Raw genomic sequence first — 19774 nt, forward strand, 5'->3', positions numbered from 1 at the left:
AAAAAAATACCCAGTAAAATAAATATTATTTAAAATATTAGATTGTATAAACTCAAACATGAAATTCATTGTGTCTCTTGAAATCAGCAGATTTTATCTTATGTTCTTAGCATTAATCTTTAGTTTTTTATACTCGCACCGAATCAAATTGATTTAATTTAAAAAAAAAAAAAAAAAAAAAAAAAATAGTCATATATATTGTTTATTGGTTTTGATGAATTAAGTCTTTCTTGAAAATATGTGTTTCTAAAGCAATTTTTCTAAATTAAAAGCTTAAACAAAAAGTATTTATTCATTTCCTGTACATTTTATATCAAAATATGAAAGTAAATGTTTCTTCTGTCTAAATGTTTTCATAAAAACTGTGTTATGTTTCTTCGGCTCATCAAATGAACACAGACAGAAGCTGGGTGAAGAATCCTGCAGATTAATCCTAACTCTACTGACACGATTTGTTTTACGCAGTCATGCGAACTCAGGGAAACAATAAAAAGTGTGTTAAGAGAAGCTGTTGCTGGGACTCTTCCAACTCCCCAAATTAACACTTCCACAAATACGCTTCTTGGAAGTTTAAAAAACTGTAGATAGTGTAGCTTTTGTCTTTGACCTCGTCTGTTTCTGTAACCTGAAAGGATCTGATTTGAAAAATCACTAATGTCGCTTTGCTGCCCTCTGCTGGCCGCATTAGATGCATTCAAAGGACAAAGGCTATATGCAGAAACAGGCGGCTGAGAGAATGGCTTAGATTGAGATCAGTAATTGTTATGCGCGTCTCTGAATGCTGTCAGTGTGTGACTGACTTTCCTGCAGAGGGAAAATCTCTCCCCGCTGGCCTCCGTTAATCATCAACTTGTATGCAGAGGCATGTTTGAATCTGTTTGGCTTTAGTTTCTGGGGCATGTTTTCTTTGTTTTGTTTTTTTTGTGTGTGTGTGTGTGTGTGTGTGTGTGTTTTGAAGGCCACAGTAATATGACAAGAAACAGCGCGGTGTGCTGTTAATACCATGCTATACCACATAATCATCTCCACTTTGTTCTAATATTAATCATCAATACTGATGAATATCCTGGTAAACATCCTCCAAAACAAATCTGGCATAAAATACTTAAATATAAGAGCAACTTTTGAGCTAATTTCCAGCACATTTCCAAATGACAGAATTACTCCCTGAGTTGTTTCCACCTGTCATTCTCACATGTTTGTTATTTGACAGCCAGGATGAAGAATGCACATCTGCTTGTCTGAGCTTGTCTGGACAAACTGACTAGAGCAACTATGAGATAAGCGATGAAAACATCATGACTCACTGACACAGAGTGTGAGGGCTGCAGCGCGCCCATTAGCTTTTACACTTCTGCTGCGCTTCAAAACCATTAAGTTCTCTATATTCACCTCAGTGTTTCAGTTTCAGTGTTACAGAGATGCTACAGGCCCTTCCCGCTCTACAGTTTCCTTAATTACATGTTTGTACGACGGCAAGCAGCAGATTTGCTTTTGCATCAAAGTTGATCTTTGCATCACTATTGTTTTATTTTGTTTTTTGTGACAGGCGTGGTTGTAAATCCATTTCAGCACTAAGCAACTGGGCAATTTGACAGGAGTGATTCACACAGAGTTAAAGGGAGTGAACTGCTCTCTGCTGCACGGCTTGGATTAACCAACACACTAATAAAGAGAAGCGTAGAGTTCAAATTAACATCTACATATATTTACGATATCTCTCATGTTACATAAAATAAGCTGTGTAATGTGAGGAATGTCATAAAACCGTCTTCCTGATTTTGCAATTATGCTGTAATTTTCATATCTAATGGAAAGAAAATGTAGGCAGGACTTAGATTCGTTGGACTAGTTTAATATTTCGTCTATCTAGTATGGAAGCATAACTTTAGAGAGGAAAAAAAATTACTCTAAGTCTTAATTAATAATATTTATTGAGTTGCAGTTATTTTCTACTCATTTTTAGGTGAAAAAATTGTGCAAAAAATATCGAGATAAATACTCATACAGATTTTTAAAACTCTGGTTAAACTGTGACTGACTTTATATGTAAATTTAAAGTTTTAGTATAACTGTATTTATTCGGGTGATGGACGTCTTCGTTCAGGCACAGCACGGCAAAAATTCATGCACCTACTTGCAGTGACAATGAAAAGTGTATTCATTCACAAAAGTTAATGATCTGTTTAGCATTTGACCTGATTAATTCCCATTTCTCCTCAGTGCTTTCCATGTTGCTGGGTTTTTTCTTGTTGTTTTAAAAACATGTTCGTTGAGTTCAAAATGACCTCAGTCATGTTCTGAAATCTGTATAAAATGATGTTTGTTAGTTAGGAATCCTTATGTAGAAAACCCATCACAACATGAAGAAACTGATGTGTGAAACTCAGTGTGGATTGCAGGGATCCAAGTGAAAACAGATGCGGCGTCTAAACATTCCTATATTCCCTTTTTGAGTGTTATTGTAGCTGAACATCTGTTCATCTTTGCAGATCTGCAAAGATGGGTTTGGGTTTTCTTACTTGGTCCTCTTCCTTGTTAGAACACCTCTGATGCTGTGGGTCGTTTTCCTGTAGTGAAATCCAGCCAGTTCTCCACTGACTGCATGACCTTTATATACACAAGCCCCTTTTGTTCTGTTTAATAGTTTCCTCTGCAGGCATTGTTTACTCAGCTCGCCTCAATGGGTCCAAGGTATTAGTGCTATACTTGATGAGTCATCAGGCAATAAACATATTTATCTGCCATAGGTTTATGTTACCACTAAAGTTCATGTAAAAAAAAAAAAAAAAGTCAGATTCCAACCTCGTTTTTTTTTGTTTTTTTTTTTACATTTTTATATAACTTGTTTCTGTTACCCAGAATGCTTTCAGATCAGGATTCCTACTTGTAAACAAACACATTCTTGCAGATCAAATGATAAAAATGTCTGGGAATATCAACTTTTCCACTGGATGATAAAGACGTAGCTACACATTTATCTCCTAAACATTCCTAAAGAAGTAGCCTCTGATTAAGTACACAACAATATTTATCTCCTTTGTCAATTTAATTGGTACAAAAACTGAGGAATCACTCAGTAAATATGGCTGCTGTGGGCAAACGGGAGATAACTTGCTCTGCGTCTGATTGGCATAGTTTTCATTACTTATTATTGCAACAATTTCAATGTTAAATGGCGATTATGACAACTTGACATTAACCAAGAAATCATTACTGTTTAAACTTTACCTTTAATAACATAAAGTTACCTAATTTTTAAAGTGCAATCAGTAATACTTTTATAACAAATTTATATCAGTAATGATTTCTTGGTTAATGTCAAGTTGTCATAATAAAGACATTTTGAATAATGTCAACTTTGTATTAAAAGTGTCATAATTTACCGAATGACGCTTTATGACAACAGGCATAAATATTCATGAAGGCTTCTTCATGTTCATGACAGATGTTATGTCATGTTTATGACAGGTGTTATGTCATGTTTATGACAGGTGTTATGTCATGTTTATGACAGATGTTATGTCATGTTTATGACAGATGTTATGTCATGTTTATGACAGGTGTTATGTCATGTTTATGACAGTGTCATGTCAGTCTTATTCACCCCCCTTCAAATAAAGTGTTACCAGATATTTTTAGCCAACTTACCAACTAATCAGACCAATAATGGACTCTAAATCTTTAATCAAGAAATCTCCTGTTTCAGGTTAAATTCACTTCTCTTACTGTAGCGGGACGTTTCTCGCTCTAAGCTGACGTAAGTTTGATCCCTTGCTCTCAGCAGCAACTCAACATTTATTTAAATTCTGCGACAGCTACCGTGAGAAACACTAAATGTTACACGCCGGCTCCATTTTCACAGCTTTTACGAATTCAAATTCACTATTTGCATCAGTCCAAAAGGACAAATGTACGTGTTGAACAATCGTCATATTCACAGCTGACCTGCATGTTGTGTTGCTCTTTTATGAGATGCAAGTACTGTCATAGATTTGGTTTAGTACAGAGGCCTGAGTTCAGCTCTGCCCTCCATGTTTGCTAATAACCTGATCTGCTTGGTGTGGAAAAAGAGATATGCATTTTTTTCAACTTTCATTCTGCAGAAACCAACAATATTTATGTCTTTGCACTAAATGGGAACTGTGCAACACCCCTTTGTAATTCTATCAAATCATGCAGCATATCTTCTTCATTCTGATCATTATATACTCATTATTGCATAGAAAACAACCAAACGACCAAACAAAAAGGATCCTTTACTCTTAGGAGATGCTCATGGTTATAAAAACACACACCGTCTTACCCCTAAATATTATTTATGGAAACATTGCAAATAGGAAGGAATCTACAGTAATAAAAAAAAAATCAGATTCTACTTAAATCAGGTGATTAAATTTTGTATCCCAGCAAAGAAGATGACAAGAACTGGAACTGTAAATGTTGATATGAATTTATTTGAAGTAAACTTTAACAGGATATTGTCAATAAAGGAATTTAAACATCATTAAAAACATGTAATCATTTTTTTTTTCAGTCTAACTTTGTATGAGATTACACTTTTCCTTTTTTTATGTTAGCAGGTATTAACAACTTTCTTTCTATTTCATCAAGGCCAGAATGATGAGACAAATATTTCCTTAAGAGGATGTTTTTAAGTCTTTCTTCAAAACTCAAAGTGAAAAGCTCACAGCAGCTCTGTGAGGAAGAATGGACTAAAACCCCATGAAAGTCAGAGAGCTTAAAGATAAAGCTACTAAATAACAGGATCATGTTTTACTGAGCCCTCTGAGTTTGAAGGGAACAGGAAACAAAAGTATCTCATTATTCTGGCATTTAGTAAATAGGAAAACCTTTGGTAGCCAAAAGCGACTACAAAATAATTGTAGTGCATTTAATATAAGAAAGTAGGGGAAAAAAAGATGTCCTTTATGTTGTATATAAAAACTTCTGGCTTGAAATGAGAAATGTTTTAAGTTTTTGTTGACTTGAATACATTGTGTTTCCCTTACACTTTTTCTTTTTACATTTATATTATTTGCACATTGATCTTAGTTATACAGATAAAATTTGCACTCAAATAAATGATGTTATTCTGCAGTTAGTTCAAAAGTAGGTGATCTACACTATAAGTGCCCCTTTCCCATAGAAATGTCTGCTTATTATTCAAACTAAAAAAAACAAATACTTTAATTAAACTCTTCCAACAATCGATCAATAATTAAATACATGTAAAGGCACAAGTTACTGTCTGAATCTTTCACATTACTCACATTAAATCTAAATAATTTTGAATTATACAAATAGCACAAACGCGTCCTATTTGGAAAAAAAAAAACAACAACTAACAGTTGATGCCTTGATTTTGTTTCTTCTTACTTGAATTTTCATGCGTGGATCAGTCCAAGCTCCACGGCAGAGAGAAGTTCTCTCCCTCCAGCTCTTTAGTGATCACAGACTTAAATCGGGCCAGCTGTTCTGAGTTGAAGTGGTTTTTCCAGTCTCCTGCGATCCCTGTCGCAAAACAACACATCGGTCAAAGAGTGAAACAAACACCGACTCGTTGACAGGAAAACAAATCTCATGTGATCAGTAGACAGACATAAAAAAAAAAAACTGACCTTTCCTCAGGAAGTGAGACTTGTCGTTGTCCATGTACTCCTTAGGGCAGAGGCTGAAGTTGGACATGGTGTTGGCCTTCATGCTCTGGAAAGAGCAATGCTTCGCTATCTTCTGAATGACTTCTTCACTCAGATTCTGGTGCAAGAAGTCAGAAATGCGCCTGATGGAGGCGGGCAGGTCCTGAACGAGAGACGATGCTCGATCATGAACACGGTTATGATAAAATATGGGTACAAACTCTTTCCTCTTGTAATCTCTCTGCTTATCTTTTTTTTATTATTATTTCACTTCACATTTAGGCACAACTTTATGTTGGCCCAGCACATGTAACCCCAATAAAATACATTGAAATTTCTGGCTTTAAAATGACATGTGGAACAGTTTAAAAGATTTATAATTTAAATATTTGTAATATTTGTAAAGTACATTAGGTTCATAATCACACATAACATGAAGCCCAACAAAAAAGGAAGAAGCCGGTTTCATCAGGATGTCTTTTAATTTACACAAGTAACATGCAACATGTTTCCAACTTCCTAGTCGGAAACATGTGGGGAAGGCACATAGGTGTCTTCCCATAAGACACTTATGTACCTGACTTTTATTGTGAAGGGATTGAAAAAAAAAAAAAAAAAAAAAAACTACTGAAACTTATATGAATGGAAGAGAGTTACCACAAGTCAGTGCTACTATAAATGGCTATAAATGGTTTATGGGAAACCTATAAGTGTTTTTCGGTCTTTAGTTGACATTTGTGAACAAAAATAGTTTTTCCGTAAAAACGAAGGGGCAAACAGGAAGGCTAAAGATAACACATGCAGTACAACATAGTTTAAAACAGGAAGTCTAAACTAGCCAAAGATTACATAAACTCTTAACATTACCTGAACCATTTCCTCATAAGTGATGAAAAGTATCCTGTCTCCCAGCTCTGCATTTCTCCAGCTCTTTACATGGTCTGTCCATTTCCCAAAGACGACTGCAGACAAAAAATAAATAAATCAATACATGATCACAGAATTAAAAAAATATATATATAATTTTTTTTATGCAGCTTAAAACAGATGCAGCATGACAAAAACACCCTGGAAACCTTCTGGAAGAATCTCGAGAAATGTATAATTTATCCTTTAGCCTTTGTTAAAATTTTATTATAATCATGTCATGTCAAATGTTATTTATACCATTATTTATGAATAATGAAATCTTGATGTAGTAAAGCAGATCACACAATTAGGATCCCATCATGAGAGCAAAACTACCTCGACACTTCAACTGATAAACTAGTTTCTTAATATTGATAGACTGAAATATTAACACAGGCTACATGGGAAAGAAAACACCAAACTCCTTGAGGAATTTGAATAATTTTTGGATTCTCTGACTTGGACCATTCAGGAATTTTTCCATGAACTCCTCAAAAGTCCCTGGATCCTCCAGGAAGGCGGCCATCTGGTGGAAGTAATATGAAGACACCAGGATGTCTTTTGGGTTCCTCATTACGTAGACCACCTGCAAGAGACAAACACATGCAGCGCTGTCTATATTCTCAAGAAGAGCCTGGACATATCTGACCGAGTCTCCACCCACTTACTTTGGCTTTGGACGTGCGGAAGGAAGGCGGCATGAAGCTGTAGGGAAAGTGTGTGACGAGCGCACGTGGCGACGGCAGCTTGTCCACGACCTGCGCCAGCCTGGTCTCCTCCAGCCACGGGGCCCGGTCCCAGTTCACGACCGTTTGGACGCGAGTCAGATCTCCGCCACTTAGCACCAGCGGGAGGATCTCCTGCATCCAGATCGTCCCTACAAAGACAAAGACTTCAGTAGAAGTCAGCATTTCCTTTTTTGTTGTTGTTGGATTGTTTTTAACTGGGTGTTGACTCAGACTTATTGAGAAACAAAGGGGAAATGAGCTGTTTTTTTTTTTTAACTTTCTGTATCAGTTTGGGGCCAAACATCATACTAATGTGAGCACACAAGGGTAAAAAAGAAGCTGCACAAAGTGCTCTCTTTAATTTATTTTTCTGTAACAAACTCTTAGTATTAACAAATAACTGTAGTTGTGTGATTTCCATCGAAGTATACATTTATTCCTTAGCCTGGATGACGCTCTTATGGAGCTGTGGATGCTTAAAAGTCTTGTAGATCCTCTAAATGGAAATCTGAAATTTGTTTTTTTCCATCTATAGATAACAACTAAAGGTGTAACCTTGTAATCCTCCCGAATAGTACATGTAAAGCTTCAGGATTTCCCTTGTGCACCCTCTCAGTCTATAGTTGTTATCTATAGATAACAACTATTTATAGATGTTACTATAAACAACTATTTATAGTTGTTATCTATAGATAACAACTATTTATAGTTGTTATCTATAGATAACAACTATAGACTGAGAGGGTGCACAAGGGAAATCCTGAAGCTTTACATGTACTATTAGGGAGGATTACAAGGTTACACCTTTTCCCTGACATATTCCAATAGAAATCTCATAATAGTTTTTGTCAGTTTACATGCAATAAGGGCTCACATACATCGGAGGTGTTAAGTGAAACACAGGCCTGAGATTTATATCATAATGAAAAGTTGAACTCCAAAAAGGACGGCAAAGGAATCAGGAAAGATCCTCACGAGTCCCAATCTTTCAAAGTTTCACGTTGTTCCCTTTAGGAACTCCTGAAATGATTCAAATGAGTTAATTTAAAAAAAAAAAAAAATCCTCAAGGCAAGCATATTTTTGCTTCAGTACTTCATTAATTGCCAAATAACTTCATACTGTTCAAGCATCTCATTTTATTCCAGCATGCAGCGACAGGATTTATTGCCATTGTGAAGCACAACTTACTTCACTCGAAGTTACATTTAGATGCTGGTTCTTTTCCCAGTATTACCTGGCATTTATCCATTATTGCATCTATGCAAATCAGCTGCCCTGTCACGGTTCTTGAAAAGGATCCCAGCAGTACTGCCAGCAGCATGTTTCACCACGATGTGCAGGGTGATGTACTGTGCAGTCATCATTTCAGTCCAATGTTTGCTACGGACACCAGCTGACAGGACTCCCTGGATCATTTTCCCTTTTTAGCTAACTTGTTGACATTTTTTTTTTTCCAGATTTGTACAGAACACACACAATGTCAGATTCTTCCATCTGAGATGAGGATCTCAGCAATCTCTTCCAGATAACATCTCCCCTGAACATCTTGGCAAGAAGCATATCAGTATAAAAACACTGACATTGTGCAAGAGGCATTTGCGTCATTCCTCATGGGCAAAAGAACAAATGTAACAAGGTGACCGGAGTGATTATTATGTTGTACAAAAAAATCCCCAACAAAAATTAAATAATTTTAGTACATATTATTATGTCTCAGAAGAGGGCTTAGAAAATAACAATACAAAAAATTAAAAAAATTAAAAAAATAAAATTTGACCAAAAGGGCACTTCAAGCACCCCCAGACCCCCACTCTGCACGTGCCTGGACTACAATAACTTGCGTGATTTCTAAAGGCGATTGGTTAAACTTGATTTTATTTAGGGATATTCGACAAATAATACTGCTACTTTTCACCTTATTATTTGCACAAAATGATTAAAGCCGTACATAATATTCACTTCCACTTCACACGACCCGCCCTGTGTTGGTTTATCGCATAAAGGATCCCACTTAAGTTTCATGCAACTTGGAAAAAATATGTAAAGTTCGGCTATTTACTGGAAATGACAAGTCTTATCGTAAAAGCCAGTCCACTGCAACACTGTCGCTGTTGCAAACCTACAATGCAAGGTTTGTGTAGTTCACAAAGTGTTCAAAGTCCATTTTTATTCCGGCTGAATATGAGAACAGACATTAATGCATTCTCGATGCTGTTAAAGCATGCGTCGTTACTAATGATTTTTGGAACAGCTGATCTCGATGTGATTTAGCGTTAGTTTCAGTAATGTATCCACCCGTGAGGGGGAAAAAAAAAGTATTATCTTTAACTAAACTGACCTGACTTCGGGTACGTAACCGCGAGAACATCATCATCTTTCAGAGTGAATTCCTGCGCAAACTTCAAACTCTCTGCAGAGTGAGTCTCTCTGGGAAACAGAAGTCCCTGATACTCCAGGTAAAGCTCCTCGGAAGAAGACATTATGCTGCAGAAACCGAGTCACTACCAAACCACTGTTCGTGCGGAGCAGTGAACTGACCGAAGCGCTCGTCTCCCCTGCCGAGACTTCCAGCCCCTCTCGCGGGAACATGAAGCTCCACGAAGGCAACCTGGTCTGCTTCAATTTTCTATTTAAAAAGATGGTGTTTTTTTTTTTTTTTTTTTTTTTACCATTTTCTTCGTTGCTATGCATTTCTCAAATATTTATTTTCCATGTATAAAGTGTTTTTGTCCTGAAAAAAATAATTGTGCGGAAGTAAAGTTGTTGAAATTTTATGAAACTTAGAGGATTTTCTGCTGTTTATTTTTGCTGCATTTATCCTATCACACTCAAATGTTTTAAAGTCGGAGTAAAACTTTTTTTTTTTTTTTTTTACTAGAGGGCATAAAAGTAATTTGAGAACACATTTGCATAAACCCCTTGAAGGTAAATTGCTGTGTAGTCTGCGCAAATTCACATCACATACTTCGGGGGAAAGCTGTAATAATAAAAAGAAATAGATATTTTAAAATAAACATAAAATATAAATGAACCGAAGTCAGTTTGCATTTCCCTAATTGAATAATTGACCAGATTTTGAATCGTGTTTCACTGCAGCACAACACTTCTTGATCTTTCACAAGTTCTAAGACGGGTTTTAAGGAAGTTGCTTAACTTGCACACTAATAGCTACTATTGTTGCTTCTTCTTTTCCCGCATTCAGTGATCTGCAGAACATTAGTTAAAATGTGAGCCACCAAGTTGGCTGTTAACCTGATCCCACTCAGAGCAGAATGTAAACAACTCAAAATAAAAATAAATCGTTAATCAAATGGATTAAAAAATGTCAATTCATAACTATATGTTCTAAAACACACAAGTCAACCTCACAGTGCAGCCGTGGTCAAGATACGATTAAGACAATGGGACTGTTTCTGAGAGATTACTTCTTTAAATTTAAGTTATTGTCGAGGATAGTCCAGATAGTCCATAGAATCTTCCACAGAGGTGAAAACGATGCACAGGCGGCAAACATCTACGTCCGACTCCTCTGAAAGCATAGTGCCATTCTTACAGACGCTCTACTGAGAAAGATGTGGAACAATGGAGAAGGCAGGCAATTCAATCTTCTGTTGTCTGAACTCGACAAGCCGCATAATGGTATTTTAAAAGTTTTGCTTGTAACCTGAAACTTCATAGGAAGAATGGAACCATGTTTTCTGAGCATTAGCATGTCATCAGTCTGATAGGAGCAACAATGGCACCCTGAGCAGGGCATAGTTAAGGGGGATGTTTCTGGAACATAAAGTGCTGTCATGTCTCTAAAGTACGTGTGGCTTTCATGCTGAATGGTGCATGTACGCCGAGATCATTGGTGTCGAATTCATAGTGTTCCACACTATGGTGACAGGAACATTGCCATTCTTTGACACCACTGTCTTGTTTATTTGTTTTTCATTTAAAAAATAATAAAATCATCTGAGTATCCAGAAAATAAATGTCACTGCTGTCTGAGTGCCACAAAATAGTTAAATAATTATTGCCCAAATTAATCAGAGAGCAAATGAGAATCCAAAGTGAGTGAACCATCCGATGAATTCAGCATGAAATTATGAATTATTGGATCCGTGTTGCAGCATTTCAAGTTAGATTGTGTTGATTCTGAGTGGTGCATGAGTGCAGTGTGCATGGATAATCATGTAATTAGAAAAGTTTATGTAAATGTTTAATTAGTAACAGCACTTACTTAACAACACTGGATTGAATGGTAGTTGAATATAATTTTGACATAATTTAGACCTTAGAGGAGTGGTGACGTGCAAATGATTGTCATTTTACATGGAACAATGATGGCGGACCACAGACAACCTGTGGCTGACCAGCTGAGTCATTTTCCCCACAGTGCAGTGCAGATGAAAGTTGAGATGTAAAAGAAAGCAGCTTCACCAATGCTCTGCAAAACAAAAATATGCATTTCAGTTCTGATGCTCCCATGTGGACAATCTGCAAGGCCACTATGCTCCATCATGTGAGATTGCACCTTTAATGTGCTGTCTACTGGTTATACCTCGCATGCATGGGAGTATTTGTTTCTCTGTGCATTCCACTGTGTGTGCATGTGTGCATGTGTGTATGTGTGTGTGTGTGTGTGTGTGTGTGTGTTGCATAACTAAACAGTCTGTTGTGGCTTTCTCACAGTGAGCTCACTGTTGGATTCTAAAAGCCCCAGGCTGTGAGTCCCAGGCAGGGTGAGATGAACCAAGAGCATCCAAACAGGGAAGAACAGATGCCATGAACTTCAGCGCATTGACTGAGATATGTTGCATTAACAGGTTGCAGAATGAATAATTAGGAGAGGCAGAGCTAAAATGTAATTGAGGCCTCACTGAATGATTTTCACTTAGTAGACCTTTTATATGATTTTTTAACTTTTAACTAACTTTTAACTTTGCATGTTCAACTTGTTTACCTTGACTAAAATGAACTTATGGTTTCTTCATGGTCTTCTTCTGTGATCAGCCTAGGTAACGGAGACTGATTCAGCATTCCTGCTTCAAGCTGGACATTCAGAAACCAACAGTTTTACTCACTCCACATGACTCCAATGTGGAGTCAATTTTTTTTTTTTTTTTTAGCAATTATTCAAAATTGCTGCATTCCAGCCTGCTGAGTATTTAATATCTCATAATCTAATAATCTTAATTACTCTGACTGGTGAAGATTTGTTGGAATGTGAATCTCAACATATAACAATTGACAGTTTTAGTAGCTATTCAGATGGAGAGTGCATCAGCAGAGGAACACATATTTCAACGAGTTAAAGGAGACTGATGTTTTCCAAAATCAACTTCATTTCCTCACATTTATATGTGAGTGAAATAACGTTCCAAAAACCACTGCGACAGCTTCTTAATGACTTTGAGGAACATGGAGTTTATTGTTTCAGAATATGTAGTTTGTGTCTGATCCCAACGTCAGCTAGTATGATAATCTGAAAGGTGAAACTGCGGTGGTTGAAGGGAGTGATGGAGTGACTGATTTTCCAAAATAGACAAGCCGTCATGGAAACAGGTATAACCGGTATCTGCCCAGAGAAAACAAACGCATTTAGACACAAACTAAGCCGACATCTTATGATTGTGCCAGACTCTTCAATCAAGCAGAGTTTTATGGTTTCCCAAAAAGGCAACAGAAACTAAACTCAAAAATGCAACTTAAAAAAAAAAAACACTTGGGAGAATGCAAAAATAAGATTATAATTCATGCTCGAATGAAAAATCCAATTTTTTTAAGCATAAAAGGCTTTGAACTGTGGCTGATAAAACTGAACATTCATCCATGAAGCAAAGGTGTCAGGTTGCAATAAGAGCTCAAACACAAAAATCAAATAAAATTAACTTTAAATGGGCATGGAGTCTATTTTGTATTTGTGAAAATAATTAATAAACCAAAGCGTACACCCTTGTCACTAGTGAACATCGGGTTTGTCCAGAATCCTTGATGCATTTATATGTTGCAGATATAAATTTTGTGCCTTGCATTTCAGGAGTAGGAAGAAAAAAAAAACTCTTCATTAAAAGAGCAGGAAAAAAGGCAATTTAATCTTCTGTTGTCTGAACTCGACAAGCCACAAAATGATATTTTAAAAGTTTTGCTTGTAACCTGAAGAATGGAATCATGTTTTCTGAGAATTACCCTTGTCATCACTCTGATAGGAACAACAAACATAACAGCTACTCTAACTCTGATATGACATCTTACTTCATCAATGACATTTATTATATATAACAGGGTGGAGCATTGACTACACCTACGATTTAAGCATTTAAACTACAGAAAGAAACAAGAACTGGTTTACTCTACCTGACTTGGGATATGTCACCGCAAACACATCAGAGTCTTCCACTGAAAAATTTTGGGCAAACTCCAGGCTCTCTGCATTGTGGGCCACAGGGGGCAGGAGAAGGCCTCGGTACTCAACATACATCGACGACGACATGACGACTGATCCCAGGGAGGCGACGGCTTACAGGCTGCAGGTACCCGCTCCGTCTGGACGTAGTTTCTGTCTCTGGTCTCTCTCCTGGTCTGTACTCAGGATCTGCAGAGGGAGGGCAGAGCCTCTTTCTTTTCTTATGTAGCGTTCTGAACGGCGGCCCTGTGTGATGCACGTCATCGGCTTCTTTAATTTTAGGATTTGAACTATGACATGCTCATTCTGTTTAGAAAGATGATTTGCTCAAGTTCCCCTGTTAAGCAAATCTAGTTAGCTTTTCTGGCTCAAGAAAAAATGCCAGTGACAGTGAAAAGTCTGACTAGGACCCACAGTACCTCTCCAGTCAATATGTCAGATATGACTCAATCAATACATTTTCACGACAGGCTAAATGTGTCTTGGGCATTTTAAGTCTTGATATTTTTTGTTCAATGGCTCTCTTCTCTTTTTTTATGGTGTAAATAAACACCTTTTTTTGTAAACATGAGGCTTAGTCTTTTATTTCTGTCCATCGTTCACTCATTTGTCTGTCCTCTATTCTTTTCACCCGTGTGCTTTGTCCTTTATCTCTTTTTTCATTCAGGTCTCCGTGTCCTTTTAGTTCCTCCCAGGACAAAATCTGTGTGGTTCAGTTTGATCTGTTCCTTTAGACTCAGTGGTAACAGTAGGAGTGTGAGAAGAGATTATGTATTTGATGTGGACTGTAAATACTGAGGATATTTTTAAAACATAAAAGATGATCAAACTTTAATGGGTATTTTTTGTTGTTGTTTTGTATTTATGTGACTTAACCTCATATAACTTGTTTGTACCAGACTTCACACCAATGAGTTTAAATAGCATAAAAAAATAATAATAATAATTAAAAAAAAATCAAATTATTGTTCTGCTCTACAGCAGATATTTACCACATCAAATTATCCAAATCTGACATCTGAATAAAACCAAAGCAGTGACGGGCAAAAAAGCTTTTATTGAATTTGCTTACAACGTAATTTTATTTTACTCAATCATCAGATTAGTTACTTTCCATGCTTTCATAAATCAAGCGAAAGTTACACACAAGTATAAAACAGAATACAATAAGCCCAAAAATTCACCATTACATCATCATACTAGAAATAACCTGACACTGCAAAATCTATTACATTCTTTAATCTCTTCCTCCCGCTTCTTGTCTTGTAAATAAATACCATGATTTTTACACTGTTGTGAGACTTTTCTTTAGCATTGTGATGACTGTGAAATATAAACTTAATCTTTAAGTGTTTACATTTGTTAAATTTTTACTCTTCAGAAACCAACAAAATGTGTGTTTTTGCACTGAGCCACAATACTCTATTATAATGACATCAGATTATGCAGCATATCTTCTTCATTCCAAACATTACATACTTATTACATAAAAACATGTCACCATGATTGTTTTAACAATATTATTTTCTTTTCAGAGCAAATGAGCTGAACACATTCTTCAACAGGTTCAGTCCAGGAACAAGCTCATCATCATCATCATCATCATCATCATCATTATCATCATCATCTCCTGTCTCCAGCCAAACTGATATGTGATCCTCCTCTGACGCACAGCTTTCCTGTCAAACCTCAGATGTTCCATCTTCCTCCTCAGTCATGGACTCTTCTGCTTCCACAAGTTTGTCTTCAACCACATTAGGAGACGCTGCTGCTCCCTTTGCCTCCACCTCCAACTTTTCCTTGTCTAGCAGTGAAGAAGCAGCTGCAGAGGCTGAACCGGAACAAGGCTGCAGGTCCAGATGGTGTCAGTCCCAGAGTCCCTCTGTGGGACTCGGCAGCGTCTCTTCAACCTTAGCCTGACCCAAGAGGAGGTTCTGTTGTGGAAGACATCCTGCCTGGTTCTGGTGCCCATCAGACCCATCAGACATAACGACTGTAGACCTGTTGCCCTGGAAACCCACATCATGAACGTCCTGGAGAGACTCCTGGAGGCCCACTTGAGTAAGCAGACCAGCAGAAGCATCTCGACAGATTCCCTCTGCAGGACCCTCTGCAGTTTGTTCATCGTCATGGAGTTGATGATGTCATCAGACACCTGCTTCAACAAACCCAGTGTCATCTGGACGAAGCAGGCAGCACAGTGAGGATCAGGTTCTTTGATTATCAGGTGCATTGAACACAATTCAGCCTGATCTGTTCTGTTAGAAACTCCAGAAGACGAAGGTGGAGGCCTCAACAATCACCTGCGTCTGTGAAAAAGAGACTGAAGGACTGAGTGTCAAACCAGGTGGTCAGCAGCACAGGAAGACCACAGGGCTCTGTACTCTCACCATTCCTTTTCACTCTCTACACTTCAGACTTCCAGCACAAGTCTGACTTCTGTCATCTATAGAAATACTGAGACGACTCTGCAGTTGTATCAGAGAAAGACAAGAGGCCGAGTACAGAGATCTGGTGGAGCGCTTTGTGGCCTGGTGTGGGAACAATCACCTATTCTTGACTGTAAACAATACAAAGAAGATGGTTGTTGATTCCAGGAGAAACCCTATTTCCATCATGGGAGAAGATGTGGAGGTGGTTCAGGAATATAAATACCTCAGTGTTCATCTGGAACACAGACTGGACTGGAGACGCAACAGTGAAGCGTCTATACGAAGAGACAGAGCAGACTGCACTTCTCCAGGAAGCCAAGATCTGTCGAGATGCTTCTGCTATCATCTGTTGGTGCAGCAGCATCAGAGCCAGGAACCTCAAAATGCTCAACAATCTGATAAAGAAAGCTGGATTTGTTCTGGTTCTGTTCTGGAGACAACTGTGGAACCTCTGGAGATGATGCAAAGAAGGATTCTTTATAAGAGTCAAGAATGCTATGGACAACTCTGACCATCCTCTTCATGAGTCTGTATGGGGAAAACAGATTGTCAGTCAGAGGCTTCTTCAGATTTGCTGTGATACAGACAGCTACAAAAGATCTTTCCTGCCAACAGCAATCAGCCATCTACAATAACTCTGAAGAATCTGAATTAATGAGCTACAACTACAATAATTTTTCCTTTGGGATCAGTAAAGTCAAAGTATGTTTGGATAATTCTTGCACACTACTCAAAGTCTGATAGAAAAAAATATTGAACAATTGGAAGTTATGGTGGAAACATTCTTTGTGGTTTCAATGAAATGAAATGAAAAATGTAAAAAGATCATTAAGTTTAGCTTTTCCTGGGCCGTTTCACCTGTTTGCAGCTTGTTTTCCTGTTTGCTGCGCTTTTGCAGTTGTCAGCCACAGTTTCTGATCAAGTCATTAATCTCCTCAACCTTCACCACAATCTGTTACAAGCAGCAGGTGGAGCAGGTCTTCTTCTTTAATTGTTGGTCCATTCAAGTCATGTGACATGAGTTGACGGAGAAATAAAATAAAGAGATAAGACAACAGAGTAAAAAAAAAAAGGGAATATATTCAGTAAAAATTCCAGAGTTAAAATCTTAGGTGTAGCGTTAAATCAAAAGTGTGAGTGCTGTTTTAGCATCACACAGCTTTAAAATAACACTGTGGGAGTGATCCAGTCATTAAGGAGCTGTTGTAGTGTTTTTTGCAACATGTTGGCATATTCATTTTATGTCACTCACATCTAAACATGATGAAATGAAGTTGATTTTGGAAAACGTCAATCTCCTTTAACTCGTTGAAATGTTCCTCTGCTGATGCACTCTCCATTTGAATAGCTACTAAAAACTAAAACTGTCAATTGTTATATGTTGAGATCCACATTCCAACAAATCTTCACCAGTAAGAGTAATTATAGGATTATTAGATTATGAGATATTAAGTGCTCAGCAGGCTGGAATGCAGCAATTTTGAATAATTGATCAAAAAAATTGAGTCACAATGGAGTCATGTGGAGCGAGTAAAACTGTTGGTTTCTGAATGTCCAGCTTGAAGCAGGAATGCTGAATAAAAACTACGTAAAATTACGTTACTGAGTTGCTGCCTGCCTTCTAGCTACACCGGGGGAAGCTATTCCAGCTGCTCGGTTCAGATTCGGGCTGTGAAGCTGGACGATGCGGGCCAGTATCACTTCAGGTTTCAGACCAGCTGCTGGGGAGATGGACCTCACCTGACACCATTACTCTGGATGTTACAGGTAGGTGAGCAGAAACTGAAGCTGCTGAGACATCTCAGAAAAAGTCTCAGTATTTAATGACACGTGTTTGTCTCTGTGTTTCTCAATTTTGTTCTTCTGTTTCCTTAGCTCGACTCTCCTGTCAATTAAAACATCAATGACTCTCCAAACAGACAGCAAGGTTTCTGGTGCCTGGCTGGAGACGAGATTCAGATTATTCAAGTGTTGAAACACAATATCAGAATGAATAGTTAGAAGGCAGATTCGTTTTCTATTCATTATTGTTTTTTAGTAATGGTCCATAGTACAAATTAATCAGTGCTGTAACTCTGAGTTTAGCCAAATGTTCTTCTTTCAATGTGTTATTTCTGGAGTCATTTTTTAACCATAATCATTTTTGGCAACATTATATATTAAAGGAACTTCCATATTTTTTATCGAACTTCATAACTGATCAAAGCAAAAACTGGAGAACAGAATTAAAAGAAATGTATTTTTTTTTATTAAGTGTTAGTTCATTTGTAGTTACATCAATACAAAATTCACATCTTAAAAACAAACAGAATCCAGTCACACTGAAGAAGTATCCTGATGTTGACGTTCGTCCCTTAGCTTCAACTAATTCAGTGAAAAGTTGGGTAGAAATGTTACCCAGAAAACGCTCTTTTTCCTCATGGACTCATAACCAATGAAACAAACTGGAAGAACTGGAAGCTGAACCAGTTGGTGGATCATGTCAGTCAACTGTGAAGCTCCTTTAAAGCTTCACAGCTCAGACTCTTGACTTATGAAAACCTTTCCTCCAGTTTGAGCCGAGACTGTCAAGGGTTTATTTTATGGCCTGCTGCTTTTTCTTCAGTTGCTGTGAACCAGAGAGACAAATAGGAACAGCGAGCAGAGAGAGACGGCACCGGTCAGGATGGCTTTCACCAACAACACCGTCCAGCTGCCCAGCATGAAGACATGGACAAACAACCTGGGGGCATGAGAGAGACGGACGTTAACGAGAAAATAATTTATTACAATAAGAGTTTGGCTGAAATAGCTTATAAATATATATATATATATATATATATATATATATATATATATATATATATATATAAACAATAAGACTTGATCATAAAATGATAAAGCTACACAGTGGTCAACAAACAACCAAGACAAGCTACAAACCCTCAAGTCATTGCATTGTTATATATTTTATGTGGATTCTTTCAAACTAAGGATGTGACAATACATTCCTCTCATGAGACAAGATGAGACATGATCGTGGGTTTGCAAGAACAAGGCAGGAATTTATCTAAATTTGGAGAAAATTAGAAATCCCCACTTTTCTGCTCACATGAATAGAATTACGGTTTCACAAATCAAAGAAATTGCAATCAAACCACGACTTAGTCCAGGTTTGAGGACGGTGGACTCTTAGCATTCACAAGAGTTAGGGACCGCATGATTAGCTGAAATCTGTCAATACCTGAAACCACTTCAAAAAACACGTACAGCTGCCATACCGTAAGATGCATGAATATGTACAGTGGAAACCATGACTCAATCAATGTTCTGCTAATAATTTTGAGTTACATTCCACAGAAAAATCCACAGATAGGATTTTTAGACAAACCTAGTTAAGGTCCACTGTAACTAGGTTTGTCTAATTCTCCAGTGGGCCTAATGCCTAAAAGACGGGGCTTCATACATGCTGTTGTAACAAGAAGCCATCAGCCAGATTTATGTGCAGTGTGAGCAGAATATGTAAATAAAGCACATCAAAGCAAGAAGTTTTCCTTTTTAACTTCAAAATAAGAGTCCCAAACATGCATGACATAGTTTAAACCAAAAAAAAAAAAAAAAAAAAAACCCCCTTTCACCTTTTCAATTTTTCAAAGAAGGGTTTTTTTTTCAGATTTCCCCACAACAAAAAAAAT

The 19774-nt window shown here is 37.4% G+C and overlaps 1 protein-coding gene and 1 long non-coding RNA gene across 3 annotated transcripts; one reads left to right on the forward strand and one right to left on the reverse strand.

Moving 5' to 3' along the window:
- Nucleotides 1–4435: 4435 nt before the first annotated feature.
- On the reverse strand, nt 4436–13851 carry LOC106941170 (sulfotransferase family cytosolic 2B member 1-like). Of its 2 annotated transcripts, none has more exons than XM_015024113.1 (6): nt 13620–13851; nt 7217–7425; nt 7008–7134; nt 6507–6601; nt 5622–5802; nt 4436–5514 (listed from the first exon to the last, which is right to left on the reverse strand). In XM_015024113.1, exons 1-6 carry the CDS (start codon nt 13753–13755, stop codon nt 5399–5401), a joined length of 864 nt encoding a protein of 287 aa, XP_014879599.1. In that variant the 5' UTR covers nt 13756–13851; the 3' UTR covers nt 4436–5398. The 2 variants fall into 2 exon arrangements, with proteins under 2 accessions (XP_014879599.1, XP_014879598.1); XM_015024112.1 differs by lacking the exon at nt 13620–13851 and adding an exon at nt 9616–9863.
- A 3969-nt stretch (nt 13852–17820) lies between these two features.
- LOC106941169 (uncharacterized) lies at nt 17821–18585 on the forward strand. The gene is made up of 2 exons (XR_001423285.1): nt 17821–17867; nt 17976–18585. It is a non-coding gene; the product is annotated as an uncharacterized LOC106941169 (long non-coding RNA).
- The last annotated feature ends 1189 nt before the right edge of the window (nt 18586–19774 follow it).

This window comes from Poecilia latipinna, unplaced genomic scaffold (assembly GCF_001443285.1).
Source record: "Poecilia latipinna isolate Pla-1442-1.1 unplaced genomic scaffold, P_latipinna-1.0 Scaffold3528, whole genome shotgun sequence".
Lineage (NCBI taxonomy): Eukaryota > Metazoa > Chordata > Actinopteri > Cyprinodontiformes > Poeciliidae > Poecilia > Poecilia latipinna.